We start from the raw sequence: 26173 nt of genomic DNA on the forward strand, positions 1-26173 counted from the left end.
AGCACAGCCACCTGGCATTTAATTCGGCAGGACCCTACTTCAACAGCTTGAATTCTTTATAAAGCAGGAGGAACTCTCAATCCAAAACAGGAAAAAGTAAACATATCACCCTACTCAGACAAATTTTAAAAAGATCAAGTGGATCCAATAAAATTGACAAATATAGCTAGTAGGTGTATATAATTACAACCAACCTTCTTGTCTCACTTTAAAATGATTTTTCTGGATAGTGGCCCAAACTCTGTATTTCACATGAGGCCACTGAATGCCTTTGCTAAATTCGGCCAAAAATAATACTAAGCTGTGTTTGGCAGAATCAAGGATCCTTAAAAATGAATTTGCATTACAAACCCTGATACTAATACAATGCCCCACAGTTGTGAGTCATTTCAAAAGTAAAGCCCTTCAAGTGTGTTTGATGTTTTGAGTCATTGAATGTTCTGTTATTATTAATGGTAATAATAAAACCAATTGTAAAATGAAAGAAGTACTACAACCTTGCTGATTTCACAGTAACTAGATGACTTACTTTCCATGCTTATTTGAATTTATTCTCATGAGGGGATTTTAGATAGCACAGTTTAGAAAGAAAAGAGAGAATGAATTAAGCAGCAAAATTTTCACTTAGAGAAACAGTACCATCACAAAAAAGTGGTGTGATATGCCCTGTTTCTATGGTGAAGATTTTATAATATTTACTTTATATGATAAGAGTTATAAGTGGAGTTCTATGTTGTTTGTTCAGCCTATTATGCAGATGGTGCTTGATTAAAATCTATTTTAAACTACAGCGATTACTGCAAGATAGTGTGCATTAAACAGCTCTCCCAGCTCCATTAAAGGCTTTGGGACCATGGCAGTTTATTTTAAATATGCTTACAGACATTTCTAACTTCTCCAGGGACACTGCAGTATCAGTGATTCTCTTTCCTTGATAATATTTTTGCGGTGCTGGGGATCGAACCCAGGGCTTCATGCATGCTGCACCACTGAGCTACACAGTCCCCTTTTCTTGATAATATTAAGATCATGTACTCTGAATTCTTAAGAAGTATTATCTAAGCAATACTGTTAGCACAAACTTTTTAAAAATCAATGATTATTATTTCCTTGTGATAATAAGTTAAATGCATTCCTATAATTCAGCAATAAGACATGACAGAAAAGTGAATTATCAGAAGCCTAAGGACACCACTAGGAATTTGAGAGACACATCTAGGTCTTTGAGTAATTTACATGAAGCATATGCATCTGAGAAAAGCTTGTGCATGATTTCATTTTTAAGTATTATTTTTGTATTTGTGTATGCATTTGTTTATTCATTAGTGCTTTGACTGAATGGGAAATACATCCGTGGGTAATCAGCTACATTTAGAGCTTCAGCTCAGCCATGTTTTAGTTGCTATGACTTTCAAACAATTTTTGTATGCATTTAAAATTTTATTCGCCTTGTAATTCTAAGCTTTTGCCCAGTGCTAAAGATTACAAGAGCAAAAATATGATGATCCACTTTATTACGACATTATACTAATTCCATGAATGATGCAACAATGATTAAGACTTACTTTGAATGTGCTTGTTATCGTGAGTAGCTTTTATTTTTGTATTATAAGGTTTCTCCTGTCTTCTAAAGATCATGATATTAAAATTAACTAGTTGTCTATGACTACTTAATTTAATTAATTACAAATAAATTCTAATTAAAATTATAAATTTAATTAATTACAATTAAATTCTGAAATTTTTTATTCCTCAGTTGCACTAGCCACATTATAAGTGGTCTATACCCACATGTGGCTAGTGGCCACCCTTTTGGACAGTGTAGAGAGCATTTCTGTAGTTTCAGGAAGTTCTCTGAGACAGTGCTATTCTGGACTATAGAAATCAGAACTTCTTAGAAACTTAAAACACAAAATTGCAAACTTTTATCCATCAATGCAAGAAGTCAGGATCCAGATAGTACTCAAACTTCAGGTCCAGGGATATATTATAAATCCTTTTAGCTAATGTTTCTACTATAATCATATTCATCATCATTGTGTTCATCCCAAATAATCTGTGGTCATAAGAGCCAGGTATTTTTCAAAATACAATCCTTTACTGGCATGTAAGTGTATTCAAATTATAGCAACATTTCTTTTTTAAGAAGGCTTTGCATATGAGCAATGAGCATGTGCTTTTCACATAATTAACAAAAATACCTCCAGAAAGTAGGTTTTACAAATTCCCAGTTCAGTACATAGAATCTAAAGTGGCAGATCATTTCTGCCCCTTTCCCATGCAAGAAAAGTGAAAAAGGTAAAAAAGAGTTAGCAAGCATCATCCTTTGTATTTGGATATTGAAGACATCAAAACACAAGAGTGAATTTCCAGCCCATTTATTACATCCTAAAGAGCAAAGCTATTGTGCATGCCCAGTAAGCCTTGGTAGAAGAACACTGAGCAATATAATGAATAATTCTCTCCAAAGCACATTTTATTTTTATGAAAAGAGAGATCTTTCATACATAGCTTTTCCTAGCTTATCTAAGTCTTATGTGGAAATTGGGCATTATCTTACATAAACCATAGATGTGTTCTATGAGGACAATTCTGAGTAGTCAGAGTATTATGATCTAAAATTATGGCTTTGATGATCTACTTTAATTATTAAAGGAAAAACAGTGAATCTGGAGTAAAGAATTTTTAGGTCTATCCTTTAGATTGATCTTCTCAGATGTCAATTCTGCTCCAAGGTTAGTATGCATATATATTTAAAAGGAAAGCATAGTATATTATTGACCGAAAGCAGATCCATATGCCTTCACCCATTGCAAAGACAAAGATGATGTGCTGTTATGAAACTGTTTGGTAGTCTAGCCTTAAGGGAGGTGAAACCCTGCTCTGCAGCTTAGTCCTCTCAGGTACTCAATCAGATACACAACTGAAACTTCAGAGTTACATCCCATAGCACATAAATGATGTTCTCTGAGTCTTGGAGATGTGGAGACAGACGTCATGACTTCTATTACACAATGTTCTGAGTGTGAGAAAAACTGTACCCTACTAACCCTACAGGAAAAGTCAGGAAATTCCAAGGAAATCTTCCAGACAACTGAACAAATAGTTTCGTTGCATGAACTTGTTTAAGGTTTTCTAAAGGGTTGCTTTACATTGGCCCAAAATGATAATTTGTGTTTTTGATACACTTAATATTTGAGTTTTTTACTGGCAGTAACAGGTTCTCCTGCTTCATCAGGTCATGCGTAGAAAATAGAGTACAGCATCAAACAAGAGAATAACTGTTCTAACACCTATTTAATAAGAAAATAGGCATGAATACCTGTGGTTCAAACACATTTTTGGACAAGGGAAGAGGGAAAAATAATTTGGGGAAATCCTTTAATAATAACATCTACATTGCATGATAGATTTATCTCTATGGTTGACATTTGATTATCTTGTAAAAAGATTGATGTAAACTGCAGCGAAGGAGAATTCAATGTGTCTGATCATTAATTTTTTAACTAAAGTTTAAAATGAGTCTAGGTAATTTTCCACGTGGATAAGATTCGCTTTTTCTCTGCACTTTTGTTCCCTTTTTCTAAATATCCCTGATCTTTGGTGAAACATGCCCTCTAATTTCATGATCACTCCTTTTTGCCCAGGTTTGTTGAGGTATTATTGACAAGTAAAATTGTGTCTAATTAAAGAAAACAACATGATGATTCAATACACATGTACATTGTGAAACCATCACTACAATTCAGTTAATTACCTCATCCCACCCTCTCACTTAGTCACCTATTTTGTTGTTTTCTTTTGGTTCTTCAATTTCTTTTTTAATAACACTGGTCTATTTGTCAAGTATACAATATAGTATTGTGAACTATAGTCACCATGCTGTTAGAGCCTCAAAGTTAATCATCTTATGACTGAGAGTTTGTACCTTTCTACTACTCCATTTTGATTATTCTTCAGTGATGATTGCTGACTTATTTTTCTTTTCAGTAAGTGATTATGAATATAAAACTGCTATGTTTTAAAAATTTGGAAATTATAAAAAATGTAAAGAAAAAAATTACAAAGACCCATCCTATAATCAAGGAAATTACTATTAGCATGTAAATTCTTTTTAAATCTAGGCATGTTTTCTCTTTCACTGCATATTGCTTATTGCCCTCAAGGGCTCAAATAAATTTGAGAGGCTTAATTTCCTGTAACAGAAACCATTTGTGCTTTCATTCATTCATTCATTCTTCCAATTATGCTATGATTTTGTGTTTTTATTTTTGCTACTATTATAACAAATGTTAAGCAGGTTCTGTGTTTCAGGAACCATGTTAAGTGCCAGTGAGCACAGTGCTTAGAGGCAGGGACAGAAGACCATTCCACAGCCATGCAGATTATATATATAAGTTTACTACATACTATAAATGGAACTATATAGAACTGAGTGAATAAGAGCCCAACTTGAGTTTGAGATATCTTTGAGATTTGCAAATAGACATCTCCAACAATAACTGTCTCTATGCATGCAAAACTCAAGGAAAATATGAACTTAAAAATTTTCCAGTCAAAAATGGCAGTGTAAACCCATTGTACTTATGAGATTACTTCAGTCCAAACACAGAGAAGAAGGGGTTTTATCATCAGCAATGCTACCATATAGTGGCCATGTGGAGGAAAATAAGCCAAAAAACATGATTCTTAAACCAGCAAGGACAGCAAGATAGAAATGAAACATACAAAGGGTGGTGTTATGGTACTCTTGGAAGAGAGGGCCTTCCCAGTGAGAAATTCAGTAAGGACAATGCTAAAAAGTCCATTGGATTGAGCAGTATGGTGGGTGACCCTCTGGAGAGCCAAGTGAGAAGTAAGCACACTCAATTGAGCAGTAGAGACTGTGTACAGCCAGCACAGACAACCACTTGGTTGTCTTGTTTGCTTGAGAAGAGGAGAAAGATATGACTATATGTAGCCTTGGGGCACAGGGAATGTTTTCTTGTTTATTTATTTGTTTTATTTCTCAAGGTAGTTAAATGTCAATTGGAAGAGTAAAGAAGAACAGTTGAGAGTGTTTGACAGAGACCAGTTTCCAACCCTTAGGTATCTGATTACCAGGATAGAGTTAAGACCTGGGCATTGGATATTTATCAAAAGCCTTCCAGGTGATTCCAATGTGCAGATATAGTTGAGAACCTCCATTCTGTGTCACATAGGTTTATGTGTTTAATTTAGAGCCAGTCCACCAGTTTGTCCTGTATCAACTCAGTCCCATCATTCTAGTCCTCTGACAGGCTTACAGGAGGGCCAATGATTTCACAGGACCACCGCTCAGATCCATCCTGGGGAATCTATCATTTAAAGTCAGTCCACATTAGTGTGTCAACTCAGTTCAGAGCATCATGTTGGCAAGGAATTCCTTGATCTTCTTCAGTAGATAATTTCAGAGTAATAATCTTTTAAATATATTTCTCAATAAAGACTAAAAACTCACGTAGGTTTCTTCCTCTCTCTATTTGTACTTGGGTATATTTTTCAAATTGATCATAAGGCATCCAACATTAGAGTCATCTCTTTCCATTCAATGAACTATTTTTAAATTTTCTAAGGCATCATAATTAATATTTGAATGTCTTTAACATTTTAAAACTATATAACTATATGCCATCTCAATGATCATAAAATGGCACTGCAGCTGTTGTACAGTAGAAGAAACAAGGGCCCAGAACAATTAATTTAATGAAAATAACACAGCTAAAAGTAATAAATAAAAGGAGGGCATGAAACTAGATCTACTGATGTATCCACAGGTTTCTCAGTAGATCATTCCTCTACAATGGTGGTGATTATATTACACAAATGCCCCACCCAGCAAGTCATGTAGAACAAATATATATTACATTATATCTGCAGAGAGGAGAAAAGTGAAAACCACCACAACAATGGAAGATGGAGAATCTGCCATGATAGTGGCTGCTCAGTCAGGAAATAGTGCACATGGGACTTAGGTTGGTAGAAGTGGCATGTGGAAAAGGATTCTGCATTTACAGGACCTCTGTGTATTCTGTTGACTCATAATTTTATCAATGAAAAAAAATCCTAGACTGAATTCCTTATTTCATAGAGTTGGTTGAAGTAAGAGCACATCTAGTCAAGTAAAAAAGATGATATTCAGACATAAGTGTCTTAAACACATTGAGAGAGGTTTTTCCTCCCAACTGTATCAGAATAGCAATTAAAATTATCCACATATTCATATTTGAAATGATGGGAGAAAATTGAATCTATTTTTAAATGGAGTAAAAAGTTGTTCTATAAATCTCTAGATTCTAGTTTTTAGAGGTACATTCTCCAACATGGTAGCCATTAACTATTTGAATGTGAATAAGGCTAAATTTAGTTCCATATTTACTGAAGTTGCATTTTAAATGTTCATTGGCTTCCTATGGCTTGTGTCTATTACATAAGACAATGCAGATTATAGAACTTCTCCATAATTGCACTAATGCAGGGTTAGAATCATGCCATTCTCTACACTGTGAGCATTGTTATGTTTTCCCAGTGGCATTCCATAGACCTAAGTGTAAAATGACTTCATTTAGTTGACATGTTGCCCCCATGGTTTTAAAATCATAATTAGGAAGACAAGAGTAAACTCTTCAGAAGCAACAGGTTAGATTGCTCATTCAATAAGATCACTACAAAAGAAATTTGCTACTGCCACAGTTACAGTGAAAGAGAAGAAGAAAAATTTAGGAGAGTTAGATGAAATACTTAATTGTGGAGCAATATGGTAAAAAGAATAAAGTATTATTATTATTATTATTATTATTATTATTATTATTATTTTGCAGTACTGGGGATTGAACTCAGGTCCTAGTACATGCTAGACAAAACCTCTACCACTGAGTTATATCCCTAGTCATTTATTTTATTTTGAGACAGGGTCTTGCAAAGTCGCCAAGTCTGGCCTTGAATTTGCCACCCTCCTGCCTCAGCCTCTGGAATAACTGGGATTACAAGCATATGCCACCACATTCATCACAAAATTTTTTCAGAACTATGTAAATTGAGCCAGGAGAAGGATGAACATGAAGACTACATGAAATATGAAGGGATTATTGCTCTGTGTGTGTGTTTGTATGTGTGTGTGCGTGTGTGTGTTTCCCCAGTGCTGGTGATTGAACCCAAGTTCTCTCGCATACTCTACCATTTAGCTATCCCCAACCTGAAATATGAAATTCAATCTCAGACAGGAACAACATTGGCCACAAATTTTCTGTTCCTCTACAATTCTGTGTCAATTTTTGTTTCAGATCAATGGGGGAGAGAAGCGGCCTGCCTCTGATATAGGGAAAAAACCAAAAACTCCCAAAAGAAGAAGAAGAAGGACCCTAATGAGCCCCAGAAGCCTGTGTCTGCCTACGCATTATTCTTTCGTGATACTCAGGCTGCCATCAAGGGTCAAAATCCGAATGCTACCTTTGGAGAAGTTTCTAAAATCGTGGCTTCAATGTGGGATGGTTTAGGAGAAGAGCAAAAACAGGTAAGAAGGGACTCAAAATGGAGTGGGAATCAACATAATTTGACATTGTATTCACTCTTTGAGAGATGGTTCCTGAGGGTTTTGGGTAAATTCTTCTGTGGCTGAGAATGTGCTCTGTCAGAACCAGACTTTAAGAGACATTCACATAAATTTTATACCCTCTATCATTCCTCCATAAACAGCATGTTAGTTGCCTTGTCTCAAAGTTTATGTAGTGTAGTTACTTTTGGAAGAACTTCTGCATATCCCAGCCAGGATTACATAATTCTTCGATGTCGCCAATGTGATCATAAAGACTAAAAACGTCCTTAAAGTATTTTGAGAACTGTCCACACCTCTCTTCAGCACTTATTGTTTACCCTTTTGCCATCAAAACCCTCTTTGCTCTTTGCAAAAAGAACCTCAAATTGAAGGGTTTTCCTAAAGACCACTAGGGTATTATTCAACCCCCCCATATGTATTTTTACCACATTTCTAGGTTGTGTTAACCAGGACCAGATGCCAGCCTTTTCCTTCTGCTCTTGTGGATTACCATAGTGTGACTGAGGACCAGGCTTAGGGAGGGCTGCGTGATACACAGTGGCAATAGCACAAGTAGCTCAGATCTTAAGGAGAATGGGGGATCATAGAGACAGAGTAAGAGTTCACTGAATAGATGTACCCTCACAAAGAAGTTGTATTGATCCCCTGTGTCAAAACCTAGGAGCTAGAAGGCCATTATTATGCGGAAACTTACTCTCAAAAAGAAAACACTAGATAAACATGATCATTAAAATAAGTCATTGGAATGACTATGCAGATGTATGTTATGTATTGCAAAATACTGAGTTGCATTAATGATCTACTAGCCTCCTAATTTGGTTATTGATAAAAACACTTAACTCTCTTCATCATGTCCTGAAAACTAGGTAAAAAACAGAAAATCTCAAACCTATTTATGCATCTAGAAGAATCTATAACCTCCTGTGACTATATATAATACATATATCTATAATACATAGGGTTTTATTTAGCACTTTTATTATTTATCTCATTTGCTATATTCAATACTCATGGGTATCCAGATTTTGCAGATTGTGAAATTGTTTTATTCAAGAGATATTCACTGAGCATTTATTTTCCAGACATTATTTTAGGCATAGGAGATATGTCAGAGAACAAGTTCTATTGAAATTTTGTCTAAGATTATGTGAAATTACTATGATTGAAACTTGTCACTTAACTTTCAGTTGTTTTCCTGACAAACCCTTTGGAATCAATAATAATCATAATGGTCAAACCAGTTGCTAAGGAAACATAGAACTGGGCCCTTGGGCTCCTCTTTCCTGTGTCAGAGCTGTCTTCTGTCCTTTCCAAGACTGCCAGTCTGAAGGAATGCCTTCATAGGAGAGCGTAGGCACCTGCCCTATGGAGTGCTGTGCTGTAAAAGTCATCTTCAAAGATGGAGAACACACCACTGAGGTTTTCTGTGTACGCGATTAAAATATCCATCTCCCTATTAATAGGGTAGTTGATATTGTGTTGTGTGATTCTAATTAAAACCTAACATAGTTGTTTCAGGATTTTAGAGCTGGTTTCTATTCTAACTCAGATCAGTTTGCTTTTCCATTTCCAAATCTGAGGTATGTTTCCCAGTGGATGTGGACAATCAAAGTGGAATTGTACAGAGATTTCATCCCTCCACTTAGTAGAGCATTGCCGAGTGACAAACTAAGTGCATGTCCACCAGGAATCCCAACCCGTCTGGGTGCCTCTGTCCTACCCATGAAGCCACATAAAAGGACACTCTTCTCTGTCTGCTCCAGTAACCCCTCTGTATATGCACTCAGCTTCAGTACCTTTCAACTGCTTTCCTTTTTGAGATAGAATTTCCTTAAAGAAGCTTCCAGAAAGCAATTTCCCTCCCTAAGGACTGCATGCAGCAACTCTTGTTCTTGAGAATATATGCATGATTTCCTACTCAGCTCCTCTTTCCTACCCAAAATTCGGTAACTGAATGGGTACTATTGTTCCCAGGCTGCTTGGTGCTGCCTTGGCTTTTACTTTGTCAGAAGTTTTATAGGAACAGCAATCCCCTCTACTAACAATCATCTTACTTCCTTTGTCTAGTCCTCTGATCCCATTTTTCCTAATTATTTCCTACATTCGAGATCAGTGGTTTTAAAACAGGGAGATTGGTGAAGGTCTTCCCTAGTCTAGGATTGGTCCTTTATATTACCAATATTAAAAAGAAGTACCTATTGTTTCTGGTGGAAAAGAATAATGTTCACATGTCAAAAATCAGGTAGTTCCTTAATGCAGTTTGTATAAATCAGTGAATTTCTTCCCACCAATTCTGTTATAATATGACTTTTTGTTTTTAACATAGCAAAAGGGAGGGCTGGACTGTAGCTCAGTGGTAGAGCATTTGCTTAGCAAGAGCAAGGCCCTGGGTTCAATCCCCAGTACCACAAAAATGAATAAAAATAGCTAAGATAGAAAGGGGAATGTTAAGATCATATCCCACATCCTTTTTGTCAGATCATGTAAGATGTTTATAGACCCAAAGAATATGAGATTGACTCTATCAACTGTGATATTAAAAAGGAAAATTATTCCCATTCTCCTATTCTGGTTTTCAAAATTGAGGCCAAGTCTTTCTAATGCAGACAGGATTATAATTATAATGTAATATTTAAGACTTTTAAATGGCAGCTATATAATGACAAACATTTTCCCTTTTTCCTCTTATATTTTAGTTCTAATTTAATAAGTAACTCACAATAAGTCTACCTTTGGGATTTCTCTTCATGGAAATAGTTGAGGTATTTGAGGGAGAATTCATTTTATAGAGGAAGGATGAAATTGCATAATAAGTGACCTATATAACTCATTAGGTATTAGAAAGCAATCTCATAATCAAAATCTAATTACTTACAAAAGTTCTGCCAAGATTGTTTAGGAAGATACATTGAGAGAAATAACTCCATGTTTTGTTTCATATAAAAAGTAAATGTTTTAAAATTTGAACACTTATTTCAGAGTTATCAAAACAAGGTATTGGGAGCAATTTGGGTCACCCTAAGATGGTTTATCCCCAAGCCTGATGCTCCTTTGACTTAATAGGGATTTGACATAGCCTATTCCTTCCTCATAAAAGATGATCTTGCTTAATAAAGAAGAGTAAGACTGCAGATTATGCTCTAAAAGGTTTGGTTTATGACACACAGGATGCAGGCCCATCCCAGGGACAAGCAAAGGAGGGTCAAATGCATGAAATCTGATGCTGCTTACAAAAGGGAGCATGTTGCATCAGACAGGCCACCTCTGCTGCTGCCGTCCCCAACAGTTTGCAAGAGTTGCCAGCAAAGCAAACAAGCCTGCCTCGAATGCACGTTTGGGCATCCAGAAAATTTCAGAAAAACATCCCAAAGTGTTATTATGCTCTATTACCACCTGTTCTCTCCCATTATGTTGACTCATTGTGCCAACATACTATAATATCTGTTTCAAACTTAAATTAATTGTGCTTTATTCTCATTTAATATTCAAATTGGGGAGCATGCATACTGCTATGTATTTTTTTTTCTGCTATGTATTTTTAAAGGAATATTCTTAGAGCAGATTAGAGGCTTACTATTAAACCTCATAATTTTGGACAAATATGCATGTTACAGAACAAACCCACATGGTGTTTTCATCATTGTGTAGGCAGCTGGTTCCGGTAGAAGGCTAAGTTTTCATGTGCCACAATTGTTTGAAAATCCTGTTGTCATAATAGCCCTCAATTACAAATAGCTACAAATATAAACACAAACTGGGCAAAGTGGACAAAAGTATTGATGACTTTTGGGGGGCTCAGAAAATTACAATATTTAAGGAAAACAGTTATTAGTGGGATTACAATTGAGTGTTTTCTTGATAGCCAGCAGGAACGTGACTAATAGAGCCGCCCTGTGTTTACATCACCCGCTTCCTTGTTGTGGAGGATAGGCAGGAATAAGCCGCTGCAGATCTTTATTTTTCAGAATCCATGGCGGGTGAGAAACTATATGTACTTTGGTTTCTGCAAAGAATCTTTCAAAAGAAGAGAAATCAAAAGGAAGCTGAAAGAAGCGATAAAAATCCTCCAGGAACACAAAACCTCCCTCATGAATCATTCCTACCAAAGCCACTGAACAAACTCTACATATCAGAGATCTCTCCATTTTAATACTTTGGAAGATGGTGCTGAATCTGGAATGGAAAGAGAATTGTGTTTGGGATTCCAACCGGGGGTTTTAAATGCTAATGATTCCTAAGACAATGAAGAGCCCATTTCAGAAGCATACCAAGTTGTTTAAAAGGCACCAGATGGAGAAAGGGGAATAAAACACAAGTATTGCTGTGATGTTGGTCTTTGCTACTTATCTTTCACTGACTGGAACCTACAGAGAAAGAAAAAGAATAAGTTAACAATATCACGCCCTTTGTATTTAAGCTCCTTGAGTTTCAGCAACCCTCAGCATATTTTTTATGAGGTTCCAGCTAATTTTCCTATTTACTTCCATGGTTTCTAAGTTCCCAGATTCTGGTCATAAGTACAATAGGACCTGGGTTACACAGTGACAATATAGAACAAATCAAACCCGACAAAATTAAAAAGCCAATTTGTCTTTGAAGCAGAACAATTTGGTCCAAAGAGGGATCAAGGGTTCCTGACTCCTTTCTAGCCATGGAAAGTCATCTTAAATCAGAACCAGATGTAAATTACTAAATGAACCTTAAGTTCCTAATTGGAGACACAGTTGGGCTGTGAGACATTTAGCAAATTACAAACAAAATGTTCTTGTTTACATTACATTAAATGGCTTTAAAGCTGCAGCCAAAGAGCTAAATAAACATGCTGTTATGCTAAAAATGGAGTGGAAAGCCTATTCAGAGTCTGGTGCTTTGGGGGAGACCAGGACCCACCGGTGCCCAGAGAAGGTATTTCTGTAAATGCTGGTCCCATCCTGGAAAAAGAGAGTGGATCTACCTGGAGTTGCAGAGCCTAATGAGCAGATATCACTTGCAGGGGAACCTTCTGAGTGCTGTAACATATGCCTTCTTTCAGGATGCATAATTCATATCCAAAGATATTAGCCACAGCAGTTCAGCTCAATAGCAGCACCTCATTATTTTATCTCTCAGTATTTATTCCTATGTTTGACGCCTCATGAAATTACTGTTAATGTGTTTATATAAGGGCAGATCTGACACAAGTGGGAAGAATGTAATTTCCTACTCATTCTTCCCTGCTGCTGCGTCCTCTTCCCTGGTAGAAGTGGCAAGTGTAAATAGTTAATTTGCTTCAATTATGAGCCTGTCCTGCTAAATTAGAAGCAGCAGGGATATGAAGAGCCAGAATTATACTTAGGAGGCAGCTGACAAATCCTCTGAGCCCACAGAATCAAATCATTTACTCCTCACTGGTGCTCAAACACCCACTACATAAATACTGCCAGGGGTTTTTTCCCCCTTATCTTATGATAAAATTTGGATTTTATGTCAACAATACTTAAGGTTAAGGAAAATCCTATTGCATTATACTATTCACACACATTTAGTGTCCCGATTCTTTTAAGACAAGGAGTAAAGGATAGGTAAAAGAATTGTTCATTGAAAAATTATAGCGTGTAAGTGATGTTTATATTCATACAAATTTGAAAGTGAACAATTAAATTATGACATGAAATGGTGAGCATATTTTATTTCTGAAACCCAGGTACTCACCTATGCAAAAAGGTATTGGTACATCAGTGTGGCTATTGTGTACCAGCATGGATATAAATATACATAGTACTCATATATAAATATACACTATGGGAACATATATTTCACTTGAAAGTTTCCATGAATTTCAAATGAAGGGAGATAACTCCAACATGATACTCATTCAAGTCTGATGTGATTTATGTATTATTTGTAACGATGTTTGGGGTGGGCTGTATATCTATCAAATCTCTTATTTCCATGGATATATGTTTTCTTTTAGAAGATGCAATTTAGTAATTTGTCCTTAGCACTCATACTAGTGCTGATTCATAAAAGGAGAACTCCTATTCCATGGATTATACACTCAATAAATAGTCATGCACCGCATAACCCCACGTAGACACCAATGGTCCCATAAAGTTATATTGTCTAGAGACATTGTTCTTTAAGTGCATCCTGTGATGTTCCCACACTAAAAATATCACCCAATGGTGCATTTCTTAGACCATATCCCTGTCATTTAGTGATATGTGATTATATTTCATGAGCACCTACTATGTACCATTACTTCCCTGCATGCTGGGACTTCAGTAGTCAACAAGAGACCAGACCCCTGTAATTGTGTGCCTGACAGAGGTGTCAAAGGGAGTTCTTGCCACTAGGAGGAGCCATTGAGCAAAGATGGATATTTTTTGCCAGATTAGATTCACACCATGGTGTCGCCTGCTGTATACAGGCTTTAAGACATTGGGCAAACTGATTGTTCATTCTAGTCTGAATTATCCGTAAAATGGGGATGATAATACCAATGCAATATTCTTTCGTGGGGGCGATGGGGAACTGGGAATTGAACTCAGGAGTGCTTTACCACTGAGTTATATCCCCACTTCTTTTTATTTATTTATTTATTCATTTATTTTTATTTTGAAACAAGGGCTTACTGAGTTAATGAGGGTCTCACTAAGTTGCTGAGGCTGGCCTGAAATTTGTGATCCTCCTGCCTCAGCCTCTGGAGCTGCTGGGATTACAGGCATGCACCACTGAGCCCAACCAATGCAAAATTCTTATTGGAAAAACTAAAGATCATATATACATATGTATACACACACACACACACACACACACACACACACACAGTGCCTGATAAATGAACACCCACAAAAAGAAAATGCACCCAGTCAAGGCAATTTTTAAACACCATTTTTTATTCCATAGCTTCAGTATCTTGCAACATAGTCGGAACATAGTAGACACTCAATCCACGGGCTAAAAGTAATTAAACATCATACCTACCTAGCCATCCTCACTTAATAAATCAACAGATATGTCTTGTAGTCATTTTTTAAAGCCAGGAGCTTGCTTCTGTTTCCTACCATTCCAGAAACAGATTACACCAATATTATTGAGACTCTTTAGATGGATCAAAAGTGTTCAACAGCAAATTTTTTAACCCATCATGTAATGTTTCCAATGCTCTGAATGCAACTTTGTAAAATTCTTGATTTTAAGCCCTTAAGAAAATGCCAAGCAAATAACATAAGATGGAAATTTAACCACACTGAAGGACTAAGCACTATATAAAAATAGTTAAAAATAGATGCACTTGCTCCTACTGACCTGCACAATAACAGCCTTAACCAAAGGTACATACTCTAAATTTCCACAGCATAGCAGGGAATTGTGATTAAATTATTCTTTATACTTAACTGCTTTTCTCATCATTTCCTTCAAATAGGAAATCGTAGGGAAAAACACATTGGAATTTAACCAAACTGAAAAAAATTAGGTTTTTCTACAGTATTTGAATAGAATCCAGAATTGGAATACTTTTACACTTTTCGATTATGACTGTAACAACTGTTGAAATAAACCACTAGTAGATATTAAGGGCCAGAGCAGAAAAGAAGGAAAAAAGAATTCAGCGGTATTTATAAGATGTTACTTTTTTGTATGAGTTGGATAGGTTGTTTGGGGAAGGAGAAGAAAGCAAAAGAGTGAAAGTACAAACTGTGTAAGAATTTTTTTCTGTTTTAGTTTGTTGTATTCATTGACATGGAACTGCTGATTTTAATTAGAGATCGTCAGTCTCTAAAAACATGTACATGCTGGTATTTAGTGCATTTAAAAAACGACTCCGTGAAGCACTGGGTCACATGAACAGGATTTCAATTCTCCAGAGTTGCTATTTGATGTCTATCTATGTATGTTTTAGTTTAGCCATTATATATGTTTTAGTTTAACCACTCAGATGCAGTCCTTAGATAGGATATGGTCGCTTTCTTGGAATAACAAACCACAGCGTATAACTAAGTTAGGGCAGGATGAATTCAAAAGTGTTTGGATGAGCTGGGAGAAAATGATAAATGATGTATTATGATTTTTAAATCCTCATCTGGCTAACTTTGCACTTTATTTCAAACAGCTGTGGACCATTTGGAAGCCATTTTGTAGCTAAACTGAGTACTAATATTTACTGTAGGAATCACATACCTTTAAAATATTTGTCTTTCCCTGAGAGAGAGAGAGACTGTTTCTTTCTGCAACTTAACTCTGACATAAATCAGACCCATCCTCATAGGTTAGGCTTGTGCACTTGATCGTGGTGGTGTTCATTCATTGCCAAACGCAGTCCTGAAAGCTCATTGGTGTCTGCAAATAGAGGACTTTCTCCATCCATAACTGCAGGCTTTTAAACATCTTTGAGAAACACTTTACTGCAAATTTTTAAATATCTATTCTAAAATAAGAATTTCCTCCACTGTCCTTGTGTGTCAGTAATGCTTACATATCGTTCTCTCATATTTGAGGTCTTCGGACAATTCCATTAAATATAAAATCCAAACAACATCCTTGTCTGATTTTAAAAGGTAACATCAGGAGAAATACACAGTGAGTAGTATATTGGAGTCATTAGGTATCTCTCAAAGGTGGAGGTTCTGATTATTGTCAAGGAGATCACCTCAGATTTTAATTCTGATCTGAGCTACTCCCCTTTAAACACAATTACAGAAATATACCTCCTGAAATTACCCCCCTTTGAATTCTCCCTCTGAACATCTGCAGCTATTCAGGAAAGAGTGGATCCATTAATCCAATGTAATGTGATGTAATGAGTTTACTCTTTTCTAAAGTGGCATTTAGGCACTTACACGATGATCCCAACATAGCCAATCATCAATAGCCAATAGGGAGCCATTTATAGAAAACAGAGAACTCTGAATGCTAGTCAGGTATCCCATAACAACATCGATCCTGGAGCGAAACCAGGGCACACGTTCAGCCTGAGATGCATGGAGTTACCACCTTTCTCCCCTGGTTGTTAATCAACAAATTTCAGGAAAGTTAACACTTTGTGAAATGTTAGCTGCCAGGAACCCCATGAAGGGATAGTATTGTAGTAACACTGTTGTTGTTTCAATAGAAACTCAATGAAAGAAAGATGAGGGATGCTAGAATCAGGCCATCTGGCAATACTGTCTTATCTGCTGCTACTTAGAAATGACACTTTGGGTGCTGCTGTCAACCAAAGTGTGTTCTGTTTACCTTTGGAAGCTAAACGAACCCCTGTTAGCTGATGGGGTCACCTGGAGTAGCATATTAATAAAAACATGATACAACTGTGTAAGGTACACAAATGTGTATTGCCATAAAAGATATATTTACTAAATATTTGCTTCTAAGCCCCCAATAGGATTTCTATCTGTGTGGGAGGAAAACCCTCTCAGACAGTTTTAAGGTTTTAAAAGTAAATGTAAACTTTGTCAGTTTGAGGTCATTAATTATAAATTGTGTCTTGGAAAGAGGTTTAAGGAAAATTATAAACAGAAGTCTATATCTCAAGATTTCTACTTTTTTGTTTATAAAAAATAAAATAAGAGATATGGAGTATTGTTCAAACCATTCGCTCAACCCTAGCATTCATTTGTTTTCCTGTGTAAATTTTCAAAAAGGATTTGAATTCCAATAATTTGAGATCCAATAATCAGTTCAATAATTTAGAATACTCTTGTAATTTCGAAATACTTCCATACTTTATTCAAAAGTTTTATTGCCTTTTCACTCTAAAAAATATCAAAACTCTTAAATAGAATTTTTTAAATTTCTTAAATAGGATTTTTAAAGTTTCTTTTGTTTCCTATTTAGTAATGATGCACAATAATCATATGATTAATATCGCACTAATTCTTTAGGCTTTTTTTTTTAATTTATTTTTCTTTAGGCTTTTTAAAATTGGCTTTTATGGGGCTGGGGAGATAGCTCCATCGGTAGAGTGCTTACCTGGTAAGCATAAGGCCCTGGGTTCGATCCCCAGCACCCCCCCCAAAAAAAAAAAATTGGCTTTTATACCAAAATGCCAGATGTAAAAGTCAAGACTAAAGGCCTACCTATGAGAGAATAATTAACACATTCATTTAATGAGCTCCTATTATAATTCTGTTGACAAGGTTATTCATTTGTTTACCTTAAGTAAAATGATCTGCTTTAATTAAAATATTCATGAGTAAGTAATATTTCTCACATTCAAATTTCGCAGTTGGGTACTGGGCTCTGCAACCCACAGTCATCATTAGAAACCAGAAATTAACCTCTTCTGCCAGCTGGCAGATATTTGGTCTCTAGACATAATTTATATTTAAATACTCTGAGGAATTCTAAAGCCACTTTTCAATACTAAGCAATGTCTGGTTTTGAGCTCAGCAGTACAAAATATTAGCCAAGCCTTGTGCCCTGCTATAAAATTCAAGATGTGGGAAATTTAAAATAGTCATATCAAGGAAAACACATTTCCATTTCCACAGCCAATGTTGAAGAATATTTTTTTTCTTTTGGGCTGATTTCAAAAGATTACCAAACATATAGTCTAAAACCTCAGAAGAATCAGTTTAATGGCAGCAGATGACCATGTGTGTTCACTGTGCTCATCTTTCACTTTCCAATATAACAAGCCCTCTCTGTTTAACTTTGCAATGTGACCTTTAGCATGCAAGCAAGTCATTTTTCCATTCCTTGGCTTCATTTCGGATGATTTTGCTTTTATTTTTCAAGATGATTTCCTCTCAAAACTGAAAACTTCTGTAAACAGAAATTCATTTTAGACCATCTTTGCCTTTTCAGAATGAGGTGTTCACAGATCCTTGTCATCCATGGGTTTTGTTGAAAAGGACATGACCTACGCAAGTCTGACATGCATGTGGTCCTCAGCTGCTGGGGGTCCCTGTTCCACTCCCACATGTGTTCTTGGCTGTGATCCCTGACCCCTAGGGTCTTTGAACATAGAACCTCAATGCAGAAAATCTTTAACTAGTGATGAACCTACAAATTCTATTACATGTCCTTTGATTGGCTTATGGAACATGATATGTCATTTTTAATTTCTGTCTTTGTTTTCATATTTAGCATGGAACATATATATTCAGATTTAACAATATTGTGGAACTGTCTTCCCATCATATAAACATGAATACCTTATTTATTCATGTGTGGTTTCCCTGGGAACCTTCATCAATATTATCTATCTAAGCCAACTACTTCTGCTGCTCTCAAAGTAACCCAGATAAAGTCCTTTCATATGCATTATGTAAAACGTAAAAATTGAACATTTATTAATCTTATCTAGTCTATTGCCGGTCTTCTTTCAAATTTGTTTCCTTAGGAAAACACAATCTTCAGGGAGATATATTTTATATTATATAATTATATGTATGTGTGTGCAATTACCATTCTGTATTGTATATCTCTGAAAACAAAAGCAGATGCACTTTCTAATTTAAGACTCTTTGTTGTTGTCACAGGTCTATAAAAAGAAAACCGAGGCTGCAAAGAAGGAGTACCTGAAGCAACTTGCGGCATACAGAGCCAGCCTTGTATCCAAGGTAACATGCAATTGTGTGGCATTGTGACGGATTGTGGCCATCTCCGTGCAGACTTTGATAGTCATTTAAAAACATAAAAGATCACTCTAGCATTCGGCACAGTATTCTTTGTGGGGGAAAAAAATACATCCTAAACAAAGCTATATGTTATGGAAATATTTGTTCATCACTAAAAGACCAGAGCAGCATCCTCTTGGCCTTTCATAAAATGCTGTCCACCTATGAATTTTTGGTTTGGTAGGGTAGTCACAGCACATTCTTAATCCTGTGCCAACTTTCCATTTCTCCATAGCCAACTCTTAAATCGCCTCCCCTCCTTCCCATTGGCCTTTACTGAGGAGATGCCAAATATTTTAAGTTCCAGCCTCATTACATCATCATTAAAGAAATAAACTGGCCAGGAGGGAAAGAAATAAATCACATCATTTTGTTTGAAAATAAAAACACCACTTAAAAATGTTTTGTGCTTCAGAATATCTTAAACACCAAATCCTGCTGTTAGAAATACTCGAGAATTGACTCAGTTCGGTGACATATTAAAAGTGCATTTTCCTTCACAGAATCCTCAAGGAGGTGACTGCAGAGAGACTGATGGGTTGAGTCTAGAAGGACTTGGCACTATGTCAGCTCAAGTCCAGATTTGGCTGTTACTTTGTTCATTGTGGCCCTGGGGCTCTGGACTTCATCTCATTCACGCATGAAATACTTTCTTTTTTTCATACACAAATATTCATTCGCATGCTAACAACTCTAAAATAATTATGTAAAATAACTTCTTTTTGAGGAAAATATGTACTAAATTGATTGATGCAAAAAAAGAAAAAAAAGATGCAAATTACTAATAAGGAATTTCAGTAGTGTTTGTCTAATCCAACTGCCTATTTCACTTCTAAAATATGATATTGTGAGAAAACCTAGTATTCATGATTTAACCTTCTAATTCTCTTGCATGATCTCAGTCTGGAGCTCACCCTTGCTAATTCATCTAACTCCTTTTGAAGTCATTTATATTTTCTACTGATACCATTTCACATCTTGGTGTGTGTGTGTGTACATATATGTAATTCACAGAATGTACATAAAATCATAACAAAATTTGGTGTATATATATGTATACATGTGTATATATATATATATATATATATATATATATATATTTCACAGAATGCATGTAAAATTATAACAAAAAGTAAATATCCAAATATTGGATCCTTCCAGTCATTACTCATATTGATATTGCTATAGATCAATATGCCAAAAATATAAAGGAGACTTTGAAAAAATGAACTCTCCCTATCTCATCCAAGATAGGTTTCTTTTTGAACATTTTTAATAGAGTTACAGAGCATTTTAACACATGAGAGAATCAATACAGGAAGTTCCAGTCCTGATACAAAGCTCTCTGGTTAATGACATGCAGATTGCCAGAATACTATAGTACTGACTAAGCCTTTACTTCCAAAAGAAGTGTCCTCAGATTTGCTCTTAGCTGCAACTTTTCTCACTATTCAGTCTCAGAGCTGCAACCCCCAGTATATGGCAATTTATATAAACGCTGTGAATTGCCGTTTCTACATTTAAAAAACCAAGCACTTTTTTTACAGCTTACTCTGACATTTTTCTTCTCTTTGGCAGTAGGAATTTTGCTAGAGCTGTTGAATCTCTATTTGTGTACAACTATCTATTATGATATACAAATTGAAGGAAAGTTAAATCACTTTCTCCAGGTTGGAAAAAATGATTCTCTTGATGCTGTACGTGAGCAGGTATTTGTTATATAACCCTCTACACACCTACAGAAAATGACCAGGCTACCCTCTCATAGCATAGGTACCTATATAAAAGTTCATTTCTTTTCCATTTTAATTATGAGTAGGCAAATAATAACCATTCATATGTAAACACATATTTCTCTATATCATAGGGAGTTTTTTTTACTATGTTTTAAATTATTTCCCTATTCCAAAAGACCTAAAGTAGCAAAGAGAAAGTTCTCCATAATATAATAGTTACAATTCTAAGGAATCACATGTGCCAGCCAAGTTCTCTTTTCATTTCTTTATTTATGTCCACCCATTTATTATTTATTTGGTAAATTTTTTCTGGGCATGTGGTCTTTGCCAGGCTCAGAGGGTGCAATGGCAAGCAGGCAATTCATTCCCTAGACATTAAGAACTTTCTCTTTTATTAGGAGACCGACAGTGAAAATGTAAACTAATAAATGATCAAGGTATTTTAGAACCTAAGGTCATAAATCAGAGGATCAGCTGGACTGGGTTTGCAATAGCTGCTTGGAAGGGTAACATTGAAACTGGGGGTCCAAGGAGGACAGAAGTTTGCAGAAACAGAGACAAAAAGAAAAGGAGAACAGGTAACTCTTCAGAAAGTGCAAAGACTTGGGGGGGGGGGGCAAAACATCTCTATGAGTTAAGAGGAGGTCTGTGTGTCCAAAGTCTAGTTATCCAGCAGCATGGATAGAGATGAAGCTGGTAAGGTGGTCAGGAGCCCAATCACAAAGGTCTTTCAGGATAGAGAAAGGAACCAGGGTTTATTCTCAGTTCAAAAGGAAGCCCCTGAATGGATTTCAGTAGGGGATGGTATGAACAGAGGGACATTTTTAAAGGATCACTTTATGTGCAAGAGTTCCCTTAATACTCATGCCTTATCCCTTGAATTTGGTTTGATCCCAACATTTCACTAAAGAGGAAGGGTATCACTCAGGAAAACAGTGACACAATGATGGGGTTGGCATTGACTGACACCCCTCTTGGTCCTTCTTTCTTTTCTTCTTTTTTCATTTGGTTGATCTCAGTCCTACTCTTGGTCTTTCTGATGGACCCTACTGCATCCACCAAACCCCCATTTCCCCAAAGTCATTCTCTCTTCCAGATCATTCTTGCCCATGAAAAATTGTTTTAACTAGAATGCTGTGTCCCCTTTCCAAGGGTCTTACCAGCAACTTTGGTTTACTCCTCCATAACTGCATAGTATGGGATTCATTTTCTGTTCAGTGCATTCATTTTGCCAAATAAGGCTTCTCATTCCTAGGCTAATAGGTCATTTGCAACCATGTCATAGTCTGCTGCCTCTCACTGCTTCTACTCTAGGACAGGTTTTGCATCCAGCACAGAGTGTGCACCACCTGTTCCATGTCAGGTAGATGGCTAGGTGCTGAGAGACATAGATAGGTAGGAGAGATCCTGGTGGAATGTTTCTTGATACTTGGAAGTTCAAAACTGTACTCTAAAATTAGCAGCTTCTTCCAGAACATAATCGAAAATAGAAACAGCCACTGACCATGAATCTTTCCAGTGAAGCCATCATAGGATTAACAATGCTCCTCCCCTTTCAGTCATCAATTCTTTAGTTTACATGTATGATATGCCATCTAATCCAGCATATTCATTAACATGACCCCAGACTTGAATAAATTTGAAATCTACCCAAAATTTAAAAAAAAATAGTAAATGAATTTTCTCATCTTTGTACTTCAAAGTGACACATGATTGTCAGCAGATTATTGAATTGTGTTTTTTTCCAATAAGAGCATAAATACAAATGTCGTCCTGCTATTGGGGAGCCCCGCTGGGCCATATATTATACTGGGCATTTAGTGTAGATTCACTGTCAACCACAACTGCCCTGTCAGTAGGACTGGGTCTTGCTCTCTAGGCAGAGACTAAATGGCTAACCCATGGCAGAATGAGGACTCAGACTCCTCAATGTCCTGGTTTGCAGCTTCTAGGCTTTTATCTACCCTGAGTAAATTGTCAAATATTGTATCCTTAGAACTGGTACCACTCACTCTGATAAAATTCTGTGCCAACTCTTACATATGAACAGTTTAGAGTACAGCCACCCTGGCTTAAGCTGGGCTCTGGTCTCCAGCAGGCTATCTACTCTTACACACCTCCATCACCACATCCAGAGACCTTCAGGGAATCTGGACCTGCAAAATGTTTTGAAGCCAATACCTTGTACCACCTTGTCCCAGATGAGTGACTGCTTCACCTGCTCATGTGTTGCCAGTGACAGAAATGCCCAATTGGGCTACTCCCCACTATTCTAGCATGCTGAAATTACCCAACACATTGTGGAGTATTGCAAATAAAGTATTAGGCAGACCCCAGAATAACTTATTGTTTTAGACTCTGTAATTTATTAAAGGGATCCTAAAAGATCAAAGATGAAAAAGTAATTGCAGGAAAGAGAGAATTCAGGTTTATTAAACCCCCCAAAATAGAGACTTAGGGTGCTCAAGCCCACAATGGACATTAGACATAAGACAGAGATTACTTGAAGTCCATTTTCTATGATTGTAGGTGCCATTTCAAACTAGAGGCATTTAAACTAATTGGGGCATTGATGAAATCTTGAATTGTTGGACTGAACAATTTCTTTCTCTGGAAAAATATAAAAACAGAAGCTTAAAAATGAGAGTTGAAGGTTTTCGAGCTACCCTCAACCTCCATGTTTCTGTATGGGTTTAAAGGAGCCATATTAGAGGATCTAGAAAAGGGCCACCACTGTTATACTGGGAAAGTACTCAGAGGGCAGAAAAGTCTGGAGCCACTGGGACAAAAGAATCTGGGTTCAAATTTCAGGTTTTCTCCTTCATAACTCCATGTTTTCATTTGGTTGCTCAGAGATGTTCCATGACTAAACTTGCTCAAGTGTTAAACACAGAAGGTACCATCTATGTCATAGAATTTCCAGGAGGATAAAATAAGAAAATCTATATAAACTACATGGTTCACGTGAGGACATTGCACTAAATGAAATAAGTCAGCTGCACAATGACAAGTGCAGCACAATTCCACTTATATGATGTATCTAAAATAATCAAATGTATAATTTGGAATGGGGGAAGTGAATTGGGGGTTGCAAGAGGCTGAGGGTGGAAATGAGGTGCTGTTAATCAAAAGGCATAAATTTTCAGCTAATCAAGATGAATTAGCTCGAGATCTCTTGTATCCTAGTAAACAATAAATTTTTTCACACCTAGAAATTTAAGAGGGTAGATCTCATGTTAAGTGTTCTTACCACAATAAAATAAAATTTTAAAAGTTCAATGAGCTGCGTGGTATAGGATGTTGAACACAGGAAGTGCTTAATAAATATAAGTAATTATTATTAATTTTACTTTTAGTATTGTAGCTGTGTAAAAGAGTAGGAGAATATTTGTGTATCATTGAAAACTTAGCTGGGTCATATTTTTAATTTGACTGCAAAGCTACTTTGATATAAAGACATTTAAAGCTGACATTAAAAACAAGTTTTGCATCATCTTTACATCCCTTTGTAAAGATAAGAAATGACCTAAATGAAAACAGAAAAACATTCATCTCTTAAGGGTTTCTTAATTGAAATGGTCTTTTGAACCCTGTCCAGTCAGGAATATATGTAATTACAAGGGCAGGGCTCCATGGCTTAGACACTATTGCAGGTCACATTAAGTCGGGCTGTTTAAGTTTAAGGAAGTATAGTTTTTCCATAGACGAAGAAATTCCTAGACATGAGTCTGAATTATTATGCTGAAAACAATGTATTACTTTAAGGCAATGGAGGTACTTTCATTTTACCACATAGACCAGAATTTATAATTCCCAAAATGAGTGTTGCATTCAAAGTAGTCACCTGGGAAGGTTACAAACTCATTTTATTATTGCTCCCAGAGTTCAAAAGATTTTTTGAACCTCCTCTTTTAGGATTGCAGTCAGGAAAAGTTTATGAGCCACACTAGAAAATCAATCTTGTTACATTGTTTTCACACCTCATTCTTTTCCCCAAACATCACCTAGATGGAAGCCACAGCTTTGGCTTCAACTGACTATTAGCTGTTTCCAAAAATCAAATTCACCATCAGAAGACAAAGAGCTGTCTGAGGATATGTAAAACAGTGTCCCAAAGGCTCTGAAGAGAATTCCAGTAGGGAAGTTCCCAAATATCCCAAGCAAAGGCAGCATTATTGAAATAAGAGTACAGTTTCTCATGAGTGCCAACCCTCTAGGAGACAGCATTTGGATGACTGTATTCTGGCATGTTAAGTAAAAGCAATAGAATTCATTTACTTTAAGGTCACACATCAAAGATTTTGAGATTTTGTTTCTGCCTTAAGGAGTAGTTCATGAACTACCAAAATTTATAAAGGTCAGTGAAAACGCTCTTTAAAAAAAAAAAAAAAGAAGATATATTTATAATACAAAGCAATAAGTAATTAAATTAAGAAAGTTATCTATTGCTATGATCAATAGTAAAGAAACTTCATGCTCAGATTGCATTAAAAGTGAATTGGAAACATGAAGAAATGATTTTTCTTTTTACAGAATGAGGTAAACATAGAATTCATGCCATGGAGAACTGTTAAGACAACTACCAAATCTGAATTTGCAAATGGAATGGATCATTTTATGACTGTTAACATAAAATTTGCAGCTCTGTAAGCCCAGATAGTGATTTAAAGATAATAAAATCTCATGCTTCAGGGTATAAGTTAATCACCTGCAAGGACCAGGACGAATTTTCCTTCCAGAAATAACAATGCACAATTGACTAGGTGCATAAATTTTGTTTAATTTCCTATGCGTCAAGTATTGGTCAGTGCTGAAAACAAGAATCAAATTAGATGGGCTATTAATTTGATTTGGTTCAGCAACTCCTATATCGTCGCTTCCACTGAGTTTTATGTCTTGTGTTTATACTTTGCTATTTTAAATAACAATTACTTTGTCAATCTTTCATTTTTATAATACAGGTCATCCCAGAATGGGGGCATTTATACACTGTGCAGTATTATCTTCATTATAGGAAGTAAATGGGATTGAAATTATCTTGGATAATCATCAACTTGGCTAATAAGAATATCTTAGGGCTTTTAGAGGTGTATCCTTGGTGCATTTCGCACACGACAAAAGAAGTCTCTGCAGATAAGACCCCAAAGTCTTTGTTGCTCCTATTCTGCATTTTTGCTTATAGAAAATGTGTTTCAGAACCTGTGGACCAAAAGCAAGTAGAAAAGAAAAAGTACTTAGACACCCACAGCAAGAACACACTC

At 36.1% G+C, this 26173-nt stretch overlaps 1 protein-coding gene across 1 annotated transcript in view; it reads left to right on the top strand.

Moving 5' to 3' along the window:
- The window catches only part of Tox (thymocyte selection associated high mobility group box), a 291212-nt gene that overhangs the window by 252418 nt on the left and 12621 nt on the right, over window positions 1-26173 (top strand). The window contains 3 exon segments of the mRNA XM_047559398.1: window positions 7302-7356; window positions 7359-7531; window positions 19039-19119. Of these exon segments, the coding sequence (XP_047415354.1) occupies window positions 7302-7356; window positions 7359-7531; window positions 19039-19119 (309 nt within the window).

Source organism: Sciurus carolinensis, chromosome 1, assembly GCF_902686445.1.
Source record: "Sciurus carolinensis chromosome 1, mSciCar1.2, whole genome shotgun sequence".
Classification (NCBI taxonomy): domain Eukaryota; kingdom Metazoa; phylum Chordata; class Mammalia; order Rodentia; family Sciuridae; genus Sciurus; species Sciurus carolinensis.